A 19,058-nucleotide genomic window follows, 5' to 3' on the forward strand; every position below is an offset into this window, starting at 1 on the left:
GCCAAGTTATTGCAGTGGAGGTCGTCCCAGGAGGAACTCGAGCAATGCTTTAGGAAAGGTCTGACAGAAGTCACCCGCATCATTTTACGGGTACTTCTGTGTTCTTCTCATCAATCCGCACCTTCTAACTGTGAGGCGTATAAATCGCCATATTAAATTACACCAATTCTTCGACTAACAGCAGAAGTCATACTTAGCTTTTGCCATCTCAAAGTTAAATGCTAACCTCAGTTAGTCACATAGTTACAGGTAATGTGAAGAGACGGGTACCTCTGGATTCTTCCTTTCTTAAAGCAGGTGCCGAATACATCATTGTCCAAACTGAGATTTACCCCACCTAATTTCTTTGTACTGATGGCAGAAAAGCTAACAACTAGTTTAGGCTAGGCAATGAGCTTTTAGAGATTAGTGTCAGGTAAGATAAATTTCACACTAATGTTTGCTGCTGCAGGAACAGTCCCAATATACAAAAGACTTCTTTGCAGGTCTTCCAGCAAGTAGCTGCTGGATCGTACCAAAATAATTACATGCGGAATTGAGGGATATAAACCAAATGCCAAGTAATCCAAGGCATCTTTTTCTTTGTATATATTTACTATTAAAATATAGATGTCTAATATATCTCCTTATTTTTTCTTTTGCTTTAGGTAGTAACTTTGATGAATCGATCCGATGTGTGCATCCAGACAAAACCAAGTGTCCCTGAGAATACTGAGAATTTCAGCAAAATGCTTGGAACTTTCTTTGTGCCGGTGTCGGGAAGAATCATGCCTCTGAAATTCAGAAATACTGACATAACCTTGGTTTGGACTGCTGACTTAAGGAGTTACATGGAAATGAATATAACCTCTAAACAATCTGTAAGCTGGAGTCTAAATGGTTTGCGCTGAAATGAATAAATTGCTTCTTGAAAGCAGTGTATTACTCATTGAGAAGGATATACCTATTGAATGAAGCAGCAGCAGTGCAGCTCAGCAGGTGAAATATCATCAGCCTGTTGTGATACATTGCTTTCTCAACTCTATTTGTCTTCTATTTACTCTCATGTATTATTTCTTGGATGGAATTCATCACCTACAGAAATAAATATATTAAATAAGCCGCATTTCCACATAAAACTAAAGTTCCTACTGACTAAATTGCCTAGTGTATCAGTGTGGTTATCCTGAGTATGAAGTACGTGCCAGCGGATAAATTAAACTGATTAGTGAAAAGTGAATGTTTCAGTAAATGTCTTAGTGAATAAATATGATCTGAACCTAGCAGGTGACCTATGGAAGGTAAATAAAAATAAAATACTATATAAACTGCAACAACAATAGAAACATACTCAGTAGGGAATGAAATAAGCTGCTTTTCAGATTTTTGTATCTTTGCCTATCACCAAAACACAGAAATGCTTTTAGGCAGATTTATGAAGATCTGAGGAATGTAGATAATACTTTCAATCCTAACATCCATTAGTAACTTTTTTCCTTCGTTTTGTGTGAGAATTGTGAAAAATTCTTTAGGACAGGTTTTATTATAAGAGGACTTATTGCCTCTGAAATTAATTTATAGCAATGTAAGCCATATGAAAACCAGTAGTGAGAAAAGTGAAAGTATTTATTCAAAGAAATGTACTCATATGAGTTTGAAGATGAACTTTTCAACGCAACTAAAATATTTAGTTAGTTATCTAGGTTAAAAATGTTCAACAGTGGAGCATGCGACTGACTTTGTCACTCTACCAGGTCTAAAGAAATTTTGAGAGATTGTGGGGGCCATTTTGTTTCAAATAACTTTATTTCTGTATATTTACATACATATATCCCAAGTAATTTTATTTCTTTATATATATAAATATTTATATACATATATGTAACATATGAGTCTCATGAACACCAATCTTCTTAGTGTTGTTTGAGGGTTTCCTGGTGGTATCAGGTTTGTATGAGTTCTTGCATCCTCCTTCGGAAGCGCAAGAGCTGGTGCTGCAATAAAGACATGCTTTCTCCTGGCAGTTTCTCCTGGTGATACTAATTTCTCTCTGCTGACGGTAGACAAAGTGTAGCTGATTAACTTAGTCCAGATGCTTAACTTCATGTGCCACTATGGCATGTATGGAATGCCATATATACTGTATAGAAATCTGATTAATTTCAAATTTAATCCTAAAGAGATTCTGGTCTTTGTTATCCTACAATATCTTGAAACCAAACCAAAGCAACCCCCACCTTATGGTGTAAATACTGGAAAGACTTCAGCCCAAGATATTTTCACTATAAATTCAAATTTAGGCAGAGGGAATACACCTAATGAAACATCATGTCATCGAAGTTGATCTATTTTCAAGTAAAATATCAGTAATAGCAATGATTTATTTAGGAAAACGTCTTGAGATCCTGAATGAGGGCAGGGACATAAGCTACTTGTATACATATGTTGTCCATACATGTAGTAAAAAGATTCTTCTTGCCAAAACCTATAGGAATAATTCATCAGAATTATTTGTTTTTAACAGTTCATGCCAAAATATTAAACTGTTCAAATAGCTACATAATCCAAATGGGAAAACTTAGGAAAGCTAAAATGACTTTTCTATGACTGTACAAACATAAATCTAAAATTATTAAGTAGAGGGAGGTAATAACTCTTGGTTTACTTATTCCCATGATGTCATTTTCATCATAGGTGTGGTTAAAATATCCCTTTTATATTTAATTCATTTTTACTAAATTATTGCAGGGAAGCAGCTTGATTTAAGTTAGGATTGCAGCCAGTAACTTTTCATTACAATGCCCCATTTTTCTCTATTCAGTGGTGAAAAATTAGTTTTGTCTGAAAATTTCCAGATTTATGATAAGCAACAAGTATGTTTGTCTAGAGTCTGAAGAAAATCAGTCATACTGCTTTCTTACGTATAGTTTATAGGAAATTTTCTAGCTTGAAGATGTGAAATATTTGTGAGTGTTGCCATAATAAGAAGTGATTTGTTAGTCCTCATATAAACTCCAATATGAAGTCCAATGTTGTAAACCTATTTCTATGTTATTTTCTTAAAATTAAATATGTAATGAAATATTTTTATTAGTTCTGTTTGTTGCATAATGCATGTTATAGGCCCAATCCCACATCTATTGTGCGTCCTGGATGTTATGGGCCTGCTGTGATCCTCTGCTCTCTCCTGTGGAAATTCCCCACGGGTAGCAGTGAGTGCTGCTGAGGGCCTTCGTTTGTGCCTTGCCTTGTCACTGCTGGCTGTGAGGAACTGGCATAAATCATTGCTGTAAAATGGTGATTGGGCAGAATTTCGCACTCATTTTGTGCTTGATTTGCAGATGTATAAATGGTTGTACAGTACAATGATGAACTGAATCTCTAAGTGTTTTCCTCCATATTTTTCACGGGAAGCAGCCCTTGTATAACACTAATAAATTTGATGTCTAGTTAGAAAAATAATCCACTTTAGTCTTCTACCACACCATGAAATAAAGTGAGGGTTGTACAGGCATTGCCACTTTGATTTGTGGACAGAACTTCACACCTGTTCACTGCATAAAGCAGCAATCACGTACTCAAAGACACACACGTTAATGCACGGGGAAATGAGGGATCAGATGTGGGGGCGTAGATTAATATGCCATATATAACTGTATGGCTAACATTTCCTCATTTTGCAGCCTCAGCAGTATTTTTGTGAAATTTCATTTGATTGTAATTTTCTTAATTAAATCAAATACACAGAAAAGCAAAGCAAACCAAACCAGAACTGAAATTTCCCCCACCTTGTTCATCAAAGAAGTGGGTGGGAGTAGGGGTTGTGTAACACAGACCACTAGCGTTTGAAACTGTTTGCATAACTGCTAGAAATAACATATTTCTGTGTATCTGGGTCTAATAAAACCAGATTGTAATTTCTTGCGAAATAAGTGCATCTCTAAACGTGAAGTAAAAGATGACCAGTCTTGACTTGAAGGTATTCAATATTGAAGGGTGTACTCCTAGTTAATTTTTACAGTCCTTGATTACCACCATTGGTAAAAGGTGTTCCTCATTTCCAGTGGGAATTTTACAGTTTCTCAGTAGTGGGTCTTGCCGTGCCCTTATCTGATGGAAGCAAGTGCCAGCTACTACCAGAAATTTGCGGACTGTGATCAGATCACCTCTTAACCTTCCCATTGACAGGAGAACCAAACTGACCTTGTTAGATCTCCTGTGGAAGAATTGCATCTCCGTGGGTAGAATTGCAACCATTTTTTTAAGGAATTTTCCAGTATGTTTTTGAAACCTTGACATAAGTAGCTGTTTCATAAGTAATACTGCTCCTTGTACCTACTTGTATTTCCAGTGGTCATACATCCAAAGCACTGTAGCAACAGCCTACTCTTATGACTCACATTAACTGATTATCCATGATGTCCCGTGTATCTTTTCCAAGTTCTCTGATTTCCTGAATGCAATCTTCCATCTCTGATTTGACCTACATTTATTTTATTGCATTTGGCCACATTAGAATATAAGTAAGTCTGCTTTAGTGATGTGACTCAGTTTGTTCCATATAATTTACTCTCATTACTGGTTACTGTTCTATCAGGTTTTTGGCATCCATAATTTTTTTTCAGCAAAAAGTTTTTATTTTCTTCCACATTTTTCACAAAGCCATTGAACGGCATTGAAATAATAGCAAACCCACTTGGAATTACATTGAAAATACCCAACAGCATACTGATTCTCTTTCTGCAAGTTTTCGGTTCTCTCAGTTTTCAATTATTTTATATGCTTAGTAACTTTGTTCTGTTCTTTTAAGACTGTGATTGGGCAGTCCTCAGCTAGTACAAATCTTCAGGCACTTGTTAGGAGGTTAATTGCTTAGGACTAGAGGGAATCGCCTCAAGTTGTGCCAGGGGAGGTTTAGGTTGGAAATTAGGAGACATTTCTTCTCAGAAAGAGCAGTCAGGCATTGGAATGGGTTGCCCAGGGAGGTGGTGGAGTCACCATCCCTGGGGGTGTTCAAGGAAAGGTTGGACATGGTGCTTAGGGACATGGTTTAGTGGGTGATGTTGGTGGTAGGGGGATGGTTGGAGCAGATGATCTTGGAGGTCTTTTCCAGTCTTAATGATTCTGTGACTCTATGAATATCTTTTGTTGGTGTAAATATCAGGTGAGAATGTGCCTGTGACCCGTTCAGCTGAATCCTGAAGCAGGCATTCCTATTTTATTCTTTTTTTCCCCTAAAAAATCATTTTTCTCTGTTTTTAATGTATTTTCTTTCTTAAAATGACCAAAGATGATATTGCTGTCAATTGTTCAATTTTATTTTAATATCATATACAAAATATCCATCCTACATTCCAACTTTATATATTTTATATAAAATCCAATGTACAGTATCTTAAATTTGTTTAAATAGTATTATCAACATAGCTTTCAAGAGCAGTCAGTCCTGGAGTGATTCAGTCTTTTGTTAATTATTGTTTCTTTAGATATCCCTGCTGTTTGGTAAAGAATCTAGCTTAGATTCTGGAAACATCCATCTGAACTCAGATTTGGTTCCTGTCAAAGCAAAAATCAACTCCCAGATTGTTCCTTCTCAACTTTGTGTCCCACACATGGCTAGATAAAATCCTGTGCTGGAGTGTCCAGTTTGGGTGTGATTTGATGTCATCTGCTTCAGAGGTCATCTTCGTCTGATAAAGCATCGAGATAATCTGTATCGACATATAAGAGAAATCCAGAAAACAAGCTGTCTGCCCATGTTGGATCTGAAAAGAGACCGTTTTGGTCAGCGTAGAAGATCTCGAGCCATACTTCATCTTCTGGCTGAAGGTAGATGACCGTAGATCCAGAAGCTACGTCGTGGTTTCCTGTGTTGGCATCAAATGTCTTTATCCGGTACTTCCCATTGTGAACAAGCCCAATTGCAAGGTGCTTGTTTGCCAAGGTGATATCATAAGAAAAATAATAAATCCCTGGGATGGCACAAATAAACTTCCCTGTGGAAGGGTTGTAATGCTCACCCTCATTGAAGAGGACTTTATTGAACACGATCGGTAATCTTTCCTCAGGGTAGCTGGTGGTGATGCCAACAGAAAAGGCAGATTTCAGCACGATCTGTCCACACTTACAGACCCCTGGTGCACCTGGCTCTCCTCGGTCTCCTTTATCTCCCTTAGGTCCAGGTGGTCCAGCTGGACCTACTTCACCTTTGGCACCAGCCAGTCCTCCAGGTCCTTTTTTACCAGACTGGCCTTGGTCTCCTTTCTGTCCAGCTGGTCCTAATGGCCCAGTTTTTCCTCTTAAACCTTCAAAAACATTTCAAGTTAGTTAATCATTGCACATATCATCTCAGTAAGTGATTGTGTGGGCTACTGGCTATGTCTCGACAAGCCAAAAAAGCAGGGTCAGAATTTCAAAATACTCCAGAAAATACTTTCAAAATCTTCTAATAAATTTGTGAAAGGAATGGCAAGTTGGGACAGAGCAGTGCACCCCACAGCCAGGAGCCCCTTTTTTCTATACACATCCTTCATTCTTCCCAATTTTGTTTTAGCATCTATACATAGGAAAGTTATCCCTTTACATTTATTTGCACATATCTCACTATATGCATATTTGGCATATCTAAAATGTATCTGGATATTTTCTTTCTCTCACCACATGTACATGCATCACACTCAAGCCCACACAGGCACGTGCCCCCATTCATCATATGCACATATAACAGAGATGGGGAAAGGGCTTATTTTATTGTACTACGGTGATAGTTTACACAAATATCAATACCTGCGCTCCCTTTTTCACCTTTTTCTCCCTTCCTGCCATCTCTGCCATCTCTTCCTGGAAGACCAATGCGTCCGTGTGGCCCTGGGGACCCGTTAGCTCCAGGGGGACCCACAGGGCCTGGCAACCCGGGGATGCTACAAATGTATCTGGTGTAGTAATTCTCTCCTTTGGACTGGCTTTGAAGAGGTTGTTCGCTTGTGTAGATGGCAAAGCTTGTAACGTAAAGCAACACAAACATCCTTGGATCTGGAAAAAATGCATATGTATAAGAGTTTATGCACATTATGGCTCTCTGATCGCAGTCAGATGGCTCTGAGTGTGCTAACAAGCGTCACACAGTGATGCATTATGCACATGTACATGCACAGGGAGCAAACGGGCATTTCCAAGTCAGCAGGATCCATGTGCAAGGCAAGGGGGAAAGCCTGCCGTGTTGAACATTTTTCTGCTCATGGTATATACTACTCTATGTCTTTCAAGTAGCCTGACGTAGTGTAACCTTCAAACACCAGCTTTTTGGACCAAATTTTGACATTTACAAAAAAAGAATCTTGATTTTTCAATGCCAAGCCCTTTGCTGGCATGTTTTATTTTGTCTCTGCGACCTGTATTTTGTATATCTATATATTACAGAGAATAGAAGTCTTGCTGGAGGGAGCTGTACCTATGCCAGGAGGATATGCCAGTGGGAGCAGCCTTTTCAAGTGAGGACAAAGCTTGCACCTTCACTTCATTTTGAAGCCCGTAAGATTATAAATGAATCTCCAGCCTGACTACCCATAGCAGAAACTCGCCAAGTCTGCAGAAGGGACACCACTAAGAGATTACGGCTTCAGTGCTTGGTTGTACACCCTGGCGCAGTCGGTCAGGTGGAACCAGACAGCTGCCCTGTGCAGAGCAGCTGCAAAGGGGCTGTCAGCCAGGTTTTCTCTTTAAGCCTGGCTTGGGCTGTCACATGAAACAAACTGAGTCACAATACCTTAAAATAAAATTCTTTGAAGTATTCTGTATTGTGGTTGGATGTTTTCATAAACGACTCGGAGTAAATTGGATTTCTCTGTTGCACAATATACACTGAGGGAATAAAGAAAAAGCACTGTACAAACAGGAATGTGCTGAGGAGTGGCAGTACCTGACATACAGAGGTGTCTGAAGTTAGTGTTGCATTGGCTGAGACTCAGTCATGGGTCAGGTGAGATTTTGTGAGTCAGGCTGTTTCTTCTAGTTCACTGGCTGGATTCTCAGAACACGTCTGTGGGGGGTTTTGTTTGGGTTGTCCATTCCTTCAGAGCTAATTTACAGCACTGAAGCAAATCAGAGTCCACTGGTTTCTGTGGGATGAAAAAGAAGACAGGGAGTGGGGGACTCAGAAAAATATCTTTGTGAAATGCCACCTACATTTATTTTACAGTGAAGATCAGATTCATTCTCAAACTCATTGTTAAAGAAATTACAAAATGATTCAATAAAGAAATTCTTCTTCACAGCCCCTTCTCAGTTCTATGATTAGCATTGAATGATTGATTTAAACAAAACAAAACAAAACAAAACAAAAACAGATAGATTTGCTTGCAGTTCATAATATTTCCTTGGCTATGACATAATATATGGCGTGGCCAAATCTATTCAGCACGGCAAAAAAACAGCATATTCACACTCACATACACATACACACTCTTTACCAAGAATAGGAAATGTGAGGCTGCATCTTTATATTGATGGCAATGCAGGAAAAAAGCATGAAAAGATTGTTGTCGAAGAGAAGTAAGTGATGCTCCAAAATTATCTTCAGTGGTTTACATTCTGCTTTTCATATTAAGCATCTTGTATCAAACTGGCAGAAACCAAACTATTAATTTTGCCATCATTCGATAAAGACTTACAATACAGGCAGGCGCAACAGCTTCCAAGAGTGGATTAACATATGAATGTGTAACATTACAGGAGAAGAGCAAATGATAACTCCACGGCAGAAGTTAGCTGTAAGCGCAAACTTCACAGCGACGTTTGGTCTGATGTACTACTGAGGGTACCCAAATAAAGCTCAAGGATTTTCATGGGACTTAAATCAGGGACAACAAAGCTCTTTGCAGAGAAGAGTAATTTAAAGCAGTTAGACAGGAGGGAGCAGCTTGGAGGGAGCTGATGCCTTAGGCTGCCTGTGGATTTTACACAGAGCTGATGGATAAGAAGCAGACACGACCTAAGGATCAAGGGCTGGAACAAAATCTGCCCTTTGCCAGATGAAAGTCTGAATCAACAGGCTCGATGTTCTCACACTGTGTTGTACGTAAGCCAGGCAAAAAGAATATCAACAACTGCTAGGTTTGCCTACGTCCAGGATCTTCTACAAACCAGAACGAGAGCCTTCACATAGCTCCTTGTCACTGGCTGGCCAGGAACTTACTGATGTGAGAAGCTGCCTCCAGCTCCCAGACCTTCCCTGCTGTTCTTCTCATGTGCCTACAAGAAATTTGTTAGTGGTCTGGGACACGTGTGTCTGCTAAGGCCAGGTGAAAAAAGTGATTTGGGGAAGGAAAGAAGAAGAGATTTGTTGGGATAAGGCGTGCTTTAGAAGGCTGGGACATTGTGGTTGGAGAACCCGTTTGGGCAGGGAAAGGCATATAGGGATTGGAAAATGAAGAGTATGTGGAGCTTTCAGCTAGGGGTTGGGGGTCTTAAGGAGTGGTGAGGCTGTAAACCAGAAAGGTGGGACAGCAGGAAGGGGAACAGAGATGGTATTAGGAGAAAATCATGATAATGTTCAGGTGATGATGTTCAAAGTCCCAAATTTAAGCTTTGGGGGAATACAGAAGGCTACAGAAGGTACCCAAACAAATGACATTTGGGAAGCCATGTATTAGGCCACAGAATCAGGACCTTTTTTGCCCTTGACTTCTGACTCATGCATTTCCTCCTGCATAAAGGTCAAGTTTTAAAAGGAGGGGTGGGCAATGCCTCTCTTCTTTATTGCAGCAGCCTCTTGGGAAGTGTCAATCACCTCAGACCAAGAAAGGATGTACAGCATTGAACCCATGCCTCCTGTTTCTTGGGGAGTGCTCTAAAAGGTAAATTGCTATATTGAATGTGAATGATGATTTATGGCCATTCTCTTGAAATTTCAGGCTGAATCAGGAGGCCTAAATCAGAGTTTTCAGTTCACCTAAGATCATGGACTTAGAAGGTGGAGTAAAACCCCTCCCGGATCAATTTTTCAGGAGTCACCTGTATTGCAGCAAAGCACTTGATCACATAGAGTTAACTGATAGGCAGAAAATGAGTCAAATATTAGACTTTACTTCTTGTTTCTGGTTGTCCTTTTCAAAAATAGATACTTTTCTCTGTAAGCTGGAATAGGAAACAATGTCATTTATATGTGCCAAATATTTTTTGTTCAAAGAAAAACAACTTTTTGAGGAGTTCATTCTTTTATCCAAATCACAAAGCCAGAATAAGCAGATGGTATTCTTGTTAACAGCAATAACAATCATCTTCACCAGAGTCAGCACCAAAGATAATAATGATATGATTCTAACACAGGATTAGAATAATGTTCCTCCAGGTTTAGAAAGTAACATTTAAATAGGTACCAAATCCAGTAGGCAGAGCAAGAGTGCGCGCCAAAGCTTTCACTGGAAGACTACAGACATGCTCGCCACTTACATACAGTGATTTCTGGAACAGCTTTACTACATGAAGGTGGCACGAGCAACTAGATCACTGCCCTTGTGCATGAACCTAAAAGATCATCTGATTTTTTTTCAATTTAAGAAAAATATTTAAAAAGTTATTCTGGACCTAATATGCTGCAAATCTGTTGACATGGCAGATCTATATTGGAAAGTTACTCCATACATTGCATTCCTATCAAAGCTACATGCTGGGTAACAGGGTCGTTAGCATCAGGCCTTTAGAAAATCTCGCTGCATTTTCAACACACTCAGACTGTACTCATTAACATTTTTTTAAGCTTAAGAATTAAGGGGTATGTAGCAAATTCCCAGTTTTGAGACTTCCTGGTATATGATCTAATCTTCCTCCCTTGTCCAGCTATGCACATCTTAATTTTAAAATTTACTAATTGGCATTGTTATGAAACAATCATAAAAGATTTCCCATCAATCTTTTATAAATGAAAGCTGGGTCGAAAGCCAGTAATTGTTAGTCACAAGCTATCCTGGCTGTATTCCTGCAAGCTCTGAGTTCACTTCCAGCACATATGCACAAACATCTGAGAAGGAGGGGAAAATGTATTTACCTTCCTTGTGAAAAAAGATGTAGATGAGAAATATTAATACTCCTGGTCCCTTCCTATCTGCAGCACTGGCAATGGCTTAACAGTGCAGAACATGACAGTGTGTACATCCAGTGCCTCGCAAATTGCGAAGGCTGATGCTCCTTCACATCACTACACCTTGCATCCCCACTGGGGGATGTCCAGGTCTTCTCCAGCTCTCCATCCACAGGAGATCTGTGGTAGAAGGAATGAGGTGGAGAAGAAGGTAATAAATCATGATGAGAAAGAGAGAGAGAGACACCCTTGACGATTAGCTCAATAACTGCTTTTCCCTTGCGAAACGTGGTCCACGTTTCCCCCCCAAGCCAGTTGTGTCTACACATTCAGAGGGCCCAAACCTGCTGCTAAATTTGACACCACCACTAACCGCCCTATAAAGCTTCAGAAACAGTGGCATGGAGTTTAGCATGCCAAGCACTGCAGGTTTTTGCATGGAATGGTTTTTATGTTATCTAAAACACAAGCCTTCACTGGCTTTTGGTCTAGCCATTTTTTGTTGGTCATTCACCTCCAGCTGGGCATGGGCTTAGGGCTGTGCCAGTTTTGTTTTGTGTGACAGAGATTGTGCTGGACTTCCAGAGCTCCACTCATGCCTTGCATGAAAAAATCAAGCCCACAGGTGGCCATTGCCACACTCCACGGGTTAGCTACACAATTCAGCAATCCTCACGTAGTTTCATATTGTCTTTATTTCCCTTAAGAGGGATAGAGTGACCTGAAACTTTCTGAGCACTCTGAACTTTTGATTCCCAGTCCTAGAATGACTGATCATGCCCAAAGGGATCAGCTAGTGGAAAAGAACATTAGCTAAATATTTCTGAGAAAACAATCCATAAAGGCCTTATTAGCAGTGCTGACATTTAATGGTCTCATTTGCTTCAGTGTGCACTCAGTCATGTTTGAACAGCCTCCTTCATAACCACATTGAGTGCAGTCAGATTCTTCAACCATGTTTTCACAAAAAAATAGAGAGCTTATAATCAAGACCAGAAGTTCAATGTGTTTGATTTTTAAAATATCAGAGCAGTGAGAGTCATTTCATTTCTCAGTCTCTGACTTGAAACATACTGTCTCTTTCTGGTTCCAGCATTTCTTATTATTTACAAGGTTGTTTTTGCTAAAAATGCCCTAGAATCTGATCAAGGCATGTATCAGTGAGATAGCCTGCCTCAGCTGGGGGGAATTTTCACATGAGGGCTGGCATGCGAAGCAATTTCGCCACTAACTGCACCAGAACACAGAACGAGATAAATGAAACCTGACAGAATTTGTCTTGACAGGCAGCTGAGAAGTTAGGCCATTTGCTTACAGTTTGCAATGTGGAGACAATAAGAAGTTTGCTTGCAATTTCCTACTTACTGAAAAATGGTCAGTATTTCACTCTGGAAGACTCAGGATCCTTACACCTAGGCTACAGACCTTTTCAAAAGGTTCCTTTATTTCCATAAAAAAATAAAGAGAGAGAGAGAGAGAGAGAGGGAGAGAGCGGAGCCATAAATCACAATAAGCTGGCTTCAGGGATCACTTGCAGTTTGCAGGTTTAATTGTGAATATGATCTGGAGACAGGCATGTGGAAACATACAGGCATCTAAACATGTGGATGGATGCCTAGAGCACTGTGTCCATCTCCTGGGGAGTTCCCTTCGGTTCAGGCAGGCTTCTTTGTACTGGTTCCTCCCCAGCCTTTGCCAGAGTTGATGAGAATTTCCATCTCCTATCTTAGATCATTCAGATTTCCAACCTTGTGATGATAAAAGTGAAATGGAGAACAGACTGGGCAAACCATTTTGGATGGCATGGAAAGAGCTAAAATAGCCAAAAAAACCCCAAAATATCAGACTGCTGGGCACATAAGAACAAACAAGAACAAAATTCAGAGATTATTGCCACGCATCATAGGGGACTTACTTTCACTGCTGTGTGCTCACTTTCCTTCACGCCTGGATTTTGTGAGTGAAAAGTGCATAAAAATCTCCCATCAGGAGCCCAGGGGTGAATGAGAAGGACCAGCTGGCAAAGTGAGCTCAGGACACGCAGAGCAAGCCCAAGTTTGGGCACTTCACTGGATTTTTGGCTAAATGGCTTCTAGTCCCTGGGCATGGCTTAATTCTCACCCACTCAGGTAAATGTCATTTGTTAGCCCACAGGCACTTCTGAAGTCTGATTCTCCTTCACCCAGTTGCTCCCTCGGTGACAGCATATTGTACCAAAGAGCAGTGTTCACCGTCTCATCCAGAGAAGGAAGCTTCCAGACCCTGAAAGGGACACTCCTCCCCCAGCACATCGTTGCCTTCTGGAAGCCCATCAGATGATATCACCCAGGCACGGTGCCTTTCTGGGAACCCTGCGGAAAAGCAGGCACCCGGCCAGGGATGACATCTCTACATCAAGCCCAGCAAAGATCGAAGGAGCAATTAATTACTTGGTCAGGGCTAATCCAGCTGATTTGCCCTAAATCGGTCTGGGGAAGGCTCACACAAACCTCTCTGCTGGAGGAGCAGTGGAAACCATGGCCTGGGGCAGGGAGCAGCCAAAAGTGGTGATCTCCTCTCCCTGTTGTGCTCTATATGGAAGAGGTCACCTGTACAGGGTTTGACAGGAGTGATTTTTTTTCACACTGCAAACACTTACAGTTATGTTAGCAACATTTTAAGTGTACAGAGGGTCCCTCTGTACTGCTGTTTTAACACAGCAAGCCATTAAATTTTCCAAGAGGAGAACTGGAAACTTTGCCAATGCGGGCAAATCCCCAACTAATGCTGGCATGGCAGAAATGGCTTGCTAAACGCTATTTATTGTGGTCCCTTGATTTCATGCGATATTGTAAATGGTCTCCAACATACTGGGGAGTGCAAACATAGTGTAAAGTCACCTTTCCCTTCTCTGTAAAATAAAATTGTGACACCTTAATTTTCTAACTCCAAAATTTGGATAAGTATGCATGTCTGACAAGACAGTTGAAGATTGATTACTTTTTATTTACATGACACTTAGAAGATGGAAGGCATTGTAAAGTTCCTATAGCCTCAATTTTATTCCTGCGAGTGTATGTGTAGCCACATAAAAGCAGGAATTTCTGGAGTGCTCCATGCTGGGAGCCAAGGCAGGTGCTGCCAAGCTGTGCTCCCACGAATTCAGAACTGCACATACCAGCAGGGCTCAGACAGTACAAGCCCTGAAAAAATCTCATTACAGCTCTCAGGTTTCTGCTTGAGAACCTTCACAAGATAACTGCACAGTCATGTGTTTGAGAACAGGTGTAGCAAACCTGTATTCTGGAATTAGATGTTCCTGAGTAAGAAGTAACGTTGTGGTGCTGAGACATTTGGGTTCATTTATGAAAGTTCCCCGAAGTTCCAGTTTATAAAAAGCCTATGTCAGACCCAGGCTGCACAGGCTTGCAGAGCTCAGTGCCTGAGCAACGTGTAGCCTCCAAATGCTGCTAGATTTCTTGCAGGACTAAGTCTGCAGGGCACTGCATCATCCACTGCCCAGACTTAGCTGCACTGTCTCCACCTTCTGACCTCTGGTGCACCATTGTCATAGAGTCATAGAATCAGAACGTCCCGAGTTGGGAGGGACCGAAAGGATCATCGAGTCCAACTCCTGGCTCTGCACAGGACCACACAAAAATCAGACCAGACGTCTGAGAGCGTTGTCCAAACTCTTCTTGAACTCAATGCTTAGGAACACCAAAGGGGGAGCCTCAATATGAAAATTAAGCGTGACTTTATGGAGGGGTGGTGGCTGTGAAGCTGAACCTCACAGAGGTGCGTGTCTCAGGAGGCCATGTCTCATCTACAGAAATGATAGATGCATTTAAAAGCTTAAGCCTTACTCTAAACCAGTGGGGCTGGAACTTCTGAAAGACAGGAATTTTGAAAATGGCACCAGCGCTTTGAAGCCTTATGTGCTTTTCAAAACACCACCCTGCAAACTGAGTGAAATCTCCTGACATAGGACCATGTTAACAGGTGTCCGAGCCTCTGAGACTGCCAGGCTGCCACATTCTGTGCACCCTGAAGGTCTGACGTGGGACTTGTCAATACGTGAGATAAAATCCTGGTCTGGAGATCAGCGTAGTTTCCTGACAATTAGTGGCTGTGTGGAGACAAATCCTGGTCTTGTGGAGTGAGCCTACCTCAAAGCTATTACTTCAACAGCATTACTCCTATATTTACACTGGAATAGAAAAAGGGGAATTTGGCCTGTTTCAGTCGCATTTGTGATTGTTATGGTTAATGTCAGATTCCGGAGATAGGGGCCAGGAAGATATAAAAATAGAATGAAATTTATGTAATGTCTGCTTTTGGGTAATAGCATGTTTTTTAATTACACTTCTTCCTGATTAAATCAAATATTTAAATAACAAGTTGATTTTCGGTGAGATTAACATCTTTGTCTGTGAGACTGAAGGACACGCATGTTAGAAAGATAGCTCTAAACAGTTTTGGGCCGTAAAATAAATTAAATGTCAATCCTATATGGCGTAGTGCATTCTGTTGAAACAAAGGCTTGTGTTTCTGTACAAGAGCAGAGAGCATGATGCATCGTGCTTCCCATCACGCTTCACAGAAACGGCAGCTCCAGCCAAGCCCACCCTCTGGCACCCACACAGCGCCTGCATTTCCAGTTTACGGGCCTGATTTTTGACAACCTCACATCCAGTGTAGGTGTGTGTGTCAGGCGAGGGCTGGCTGCTCCCCTGGGAGCGGTGGGGGCCCCTTGGGATGGCAGCCGGGGCCTGCCCGCCACCCCAGCAGGGAGCAGGCCGCCAGGAATCACTGTGGGGTTGCGTGAGGCCTAGCTGGGACATCAGCCCGTGGGTGGTGGTCAGCCGGGCTGAACTGGGTCCTGGGCCACGGCAGGGGGGGGACAATCCATCCCGTTACTGCCCTCCTGGCTCTGGAAGTTGGTACTTATTCAGAGAGGAAAAAAATAAAGAAAGCGTTATGGTCCTGGTCTGGCAGCTTGAGCCCACTCTACACTTAGGGAAATAATAATTTTCAGCGCAAGGCGTGTAAAGATCTGTTTAATTCCGTATGGATCCGTGCCCCTCTCCCTGCTGCGGCATTCACCGTGCTGCATGGCTGATTGCTGCCCTTCAAGATTTGCTCTTTCTTTCATCAGCCTCCCGAGGAGAACCATTTCCGTGGTGGGCTGTTTGGATTTGCAGGCTCTCCGTCTGAATTATTATTATTATTTCTGAATGTACAAACTGCTATGTAATGTGAAGATGTAAGTGTCAAGCTTGTTGATTTGAAGAAATGTTTGGATTGCTCCTACAGCACATTGAAAAATCTCAAATCCATTAGAAGAGCTTTTTGCTTATTGTATTTCTAATACTGACACTCATCTTTTTCCCTCTGTATTTCTGACTTGGACATTTCAGGCAGGCAGCTTTAAATCTCCAATAAAAAAATATTATGAAGAAAAAAATTGTATTATTTTATTTATATGTTTTATATTTTACACAGATCTTGAAAGGGACAAACTAATGCTGTTGTATAGAGCATGAGTCTATCAATCTGTTTTGCCAACTATTATAATCTAGTATAGATCCTAATTAAAAGATGTTCTAACAACCCTTTAGAAAGAATTTAACAAGTAGAAGATAATGAAACGGAGAAAAAAGGAGAGGAGAGGAGAGGAGAGCAGAGCAGAGCAGAGCAGAGCAGAGGAATGATGAATTCACTTAGAAAAAATGAAATTTTACTGAGATGATAACTTCAATTTGGTACACATAATCATTTGTCAGCCTGATTCTGTACATACTGAAATCAAATGGAAATCTCACTGAAGGTGTTTGATCAGATTCACAGAGAGGAAGAAAGAAAACACAGCACAGATTTTTCTTTCAGGAGATCTAATTTCTATTTCTTGATCAGCTGAACGTCTATTCTGTGGCAATTATTTAGGTTTATGTGCTTCTGTTTCTTCATCAGTAAAACAACAACATCAATAATAACAGCGATAATATTGCTCTGGTGATGTAAAAGCAGGTTATTTCAAAAGCACTTTTCAGATTCTTCCTTTCCTGAGTAATTGGGAACTGACGTTTCATATTTCAGATCAGTTCTCTCATGGGAGATTAAAATGGATGAAATCAGCATAATTCTTGCAGTTTCTTCAGTGCTGTGCAGATGAGGTCTAGTGTCTGAGAGCTGGTCAATTTTGACTTCATAACAGAGCATCAGCCTGCTTGTCATTAAGAACAAAATTCAGGCCTCATGGAGCTAGGCATAGCTCCATCAAAACCAGGTGTCTTGTATTTATATCTGGCCTCGAAGGTGTGTTCTCACTTAAGATCTTGCAGCAATAATTTTACTGTTTTTTGACATTCATCCTATCTGAGAGGTGTTTGTTTCCCTAGGTTCTCCCTGGGGATATCATGAAGAAGGTGCAGCTGTCAGCCACCTTGACACTTGTTGGAAGGAAAGGCTGACCTTGGGGTGCTGAGCAGGGGGCTTTACCTCAACTGCGTTCTCTGTGTTCATGATGCCTCCGGGTGACCTCAACAGGCTCTACATGGGGCATAAGTGGGCATTCCTGGGTGGCCAGAAGGTCTCAGAGTGTTTGGCAACCAATTTCATTTCATTTTCACTTGAACATGCCCTGATCTCAGCCTGCCAACAAAAATCCCACTTAGCCTTGAGGCACAGGGTGTTAGAGCCATTCTAGGAAGATCCCGCTCCATCTGGTCTTCCCCACATGGATCAAGTTGCCACCATGTGGCAGCCGGCATGGATGGAGACTTCTTACCCAAATGCAGTGTATATTAATGTATATTTGAGTGGACCAAAGGTTGTGTGGTGCACTGTGCCCTGGGGATACCAGCTGGATTGGCCAGAGACAGCACCAGAGTTATTCCTCTGGGGAAGGACTGAAAGGGAGACGCAGGTAGCAGTGGATCGCATCCACAGGTGACACAGTCTTGAGGTCACATCTGTAGTGCAAACAATCCAAGAGAGTGGTATGTAGGAAGTTGTGCCAACATATGCATAATTCTTTTAAAAGAATTGTGATTATAGATAACCCTCTTTGTGAACACATAATCAGTGAATAGGACTTTGCCTTATTTTGATATCCAGACTTTTGTTCAGGCTTCTGATTCAGGTATATATTGGCATAATTTACAATGACAAAGATAAACTCAATGTTACTTTACAGCTGCATCCCCATGACAGCTGTGTGCCATAAGCCTTTTTGCATTTTAAATAGCAACCTTGATTTAAATGTATTATTTATCTCTTAAGAAATTCTTGCTACTCTAAAACAAACTATACCAGAATCGCTTCTAGTGAACTGTCACCCAGAAATTTCCTTACAATTCCATTATAAAAAGAAAGAAGGAGTCATGCAAGGCTTAGAGCATATTTGCTTCAAGTTTCCACCAGGATAAAGAGTTCTGCAGTTTCCACTTAGATGACAACCTATGAAGATATTTACTTGCAAGTAAAGATGAAAATACAAAAAGCACGGCCAAGCTTTCTCTTGCCTTAGTTAAAATGACCATTCCTTTCAGCAATAAAACTATTTAAGTTGTATGGCATGGAATCAAGATACACAGCTGATTTTTTTATTTTATTTTTATTTTTTAATAATTTAAAGTCCTTCAGATGAATTCAGGCAGTTATTATCCCTCAGCCAGGGCATAATTTTATCTTAATCAAGTGTGTGTATGTGTGCATGTGTGTGCCTGTGTACACGTAGACTCCTGTACCTTTACACAGCCAAAGATGTTGTGATTCTCACTTAGCTTTTCTTCAAGGCCCTGGAGCACGGTGGATACATTTTGTGTCAAGTCTATTATTAAAGGTTTTTTTTTCTGTTTGACTTTGACCGATAGAGTTAATTTTCTTTAATACAGATCTATTCTCTGATGGCCTGAATTAACGATCTCCTTAGATTTGTTTCCAGCTGATAAACAGCAGTAAGCTGGCACGTAATAAGCTGTTTTGTTCTTTTTATCGTTGTGATAGGTATCTTCATTGG

General features: G+C 40.9%; 1 protein-coding gene across 3 annotated transcripts in view; it reads right to left on the reverse strand.

The window, feature by feature from the left end:
• Positions 1–1,460: 1,460 nt before the first annotated feature.
• The window catches only part of C1QTNF7 (C1q and TNF related 7), a 62,404-nt gene continuing 44,806 nt past the window's right edge, over positions 1,461–19,058 (reverse strand). For 2 of the 3 annotated variants that reach the window (XM_083834750.1, XM_083834751.1), the window contains 3 exons: positions 7,898–8,096; positions 6,766–7,011; positions 1,463–6,284 (listed from right to left, as the gene is read on the reverse strand). In XM_083834750.1, coding sequence (XP_083690876.1) covers positions 5,653–6,284; positions 6,766–7,011; positions 7,898–7,904 — 885 coding nt within the window. In that variant the 5' untranslated portion in view covers positions 7,905–8,096 and the 3' untranslated portion in view covers positions 1,463–5,652. The other variant, XM_083834752.1, reaches the window with a different exon arrangement.

The sequence above is a fragment of the Anser anser genome (assembly GCF_964211835.1).
Source record: "Anser anser genome assembly, chromosome: 4".
Classification (NCBI taxonomy): domain Eukaryota; kingdom Metazoa; phylum Chordata; class Aves; order Anseriformes; family Anatidae; genus Anser; species Anser anser.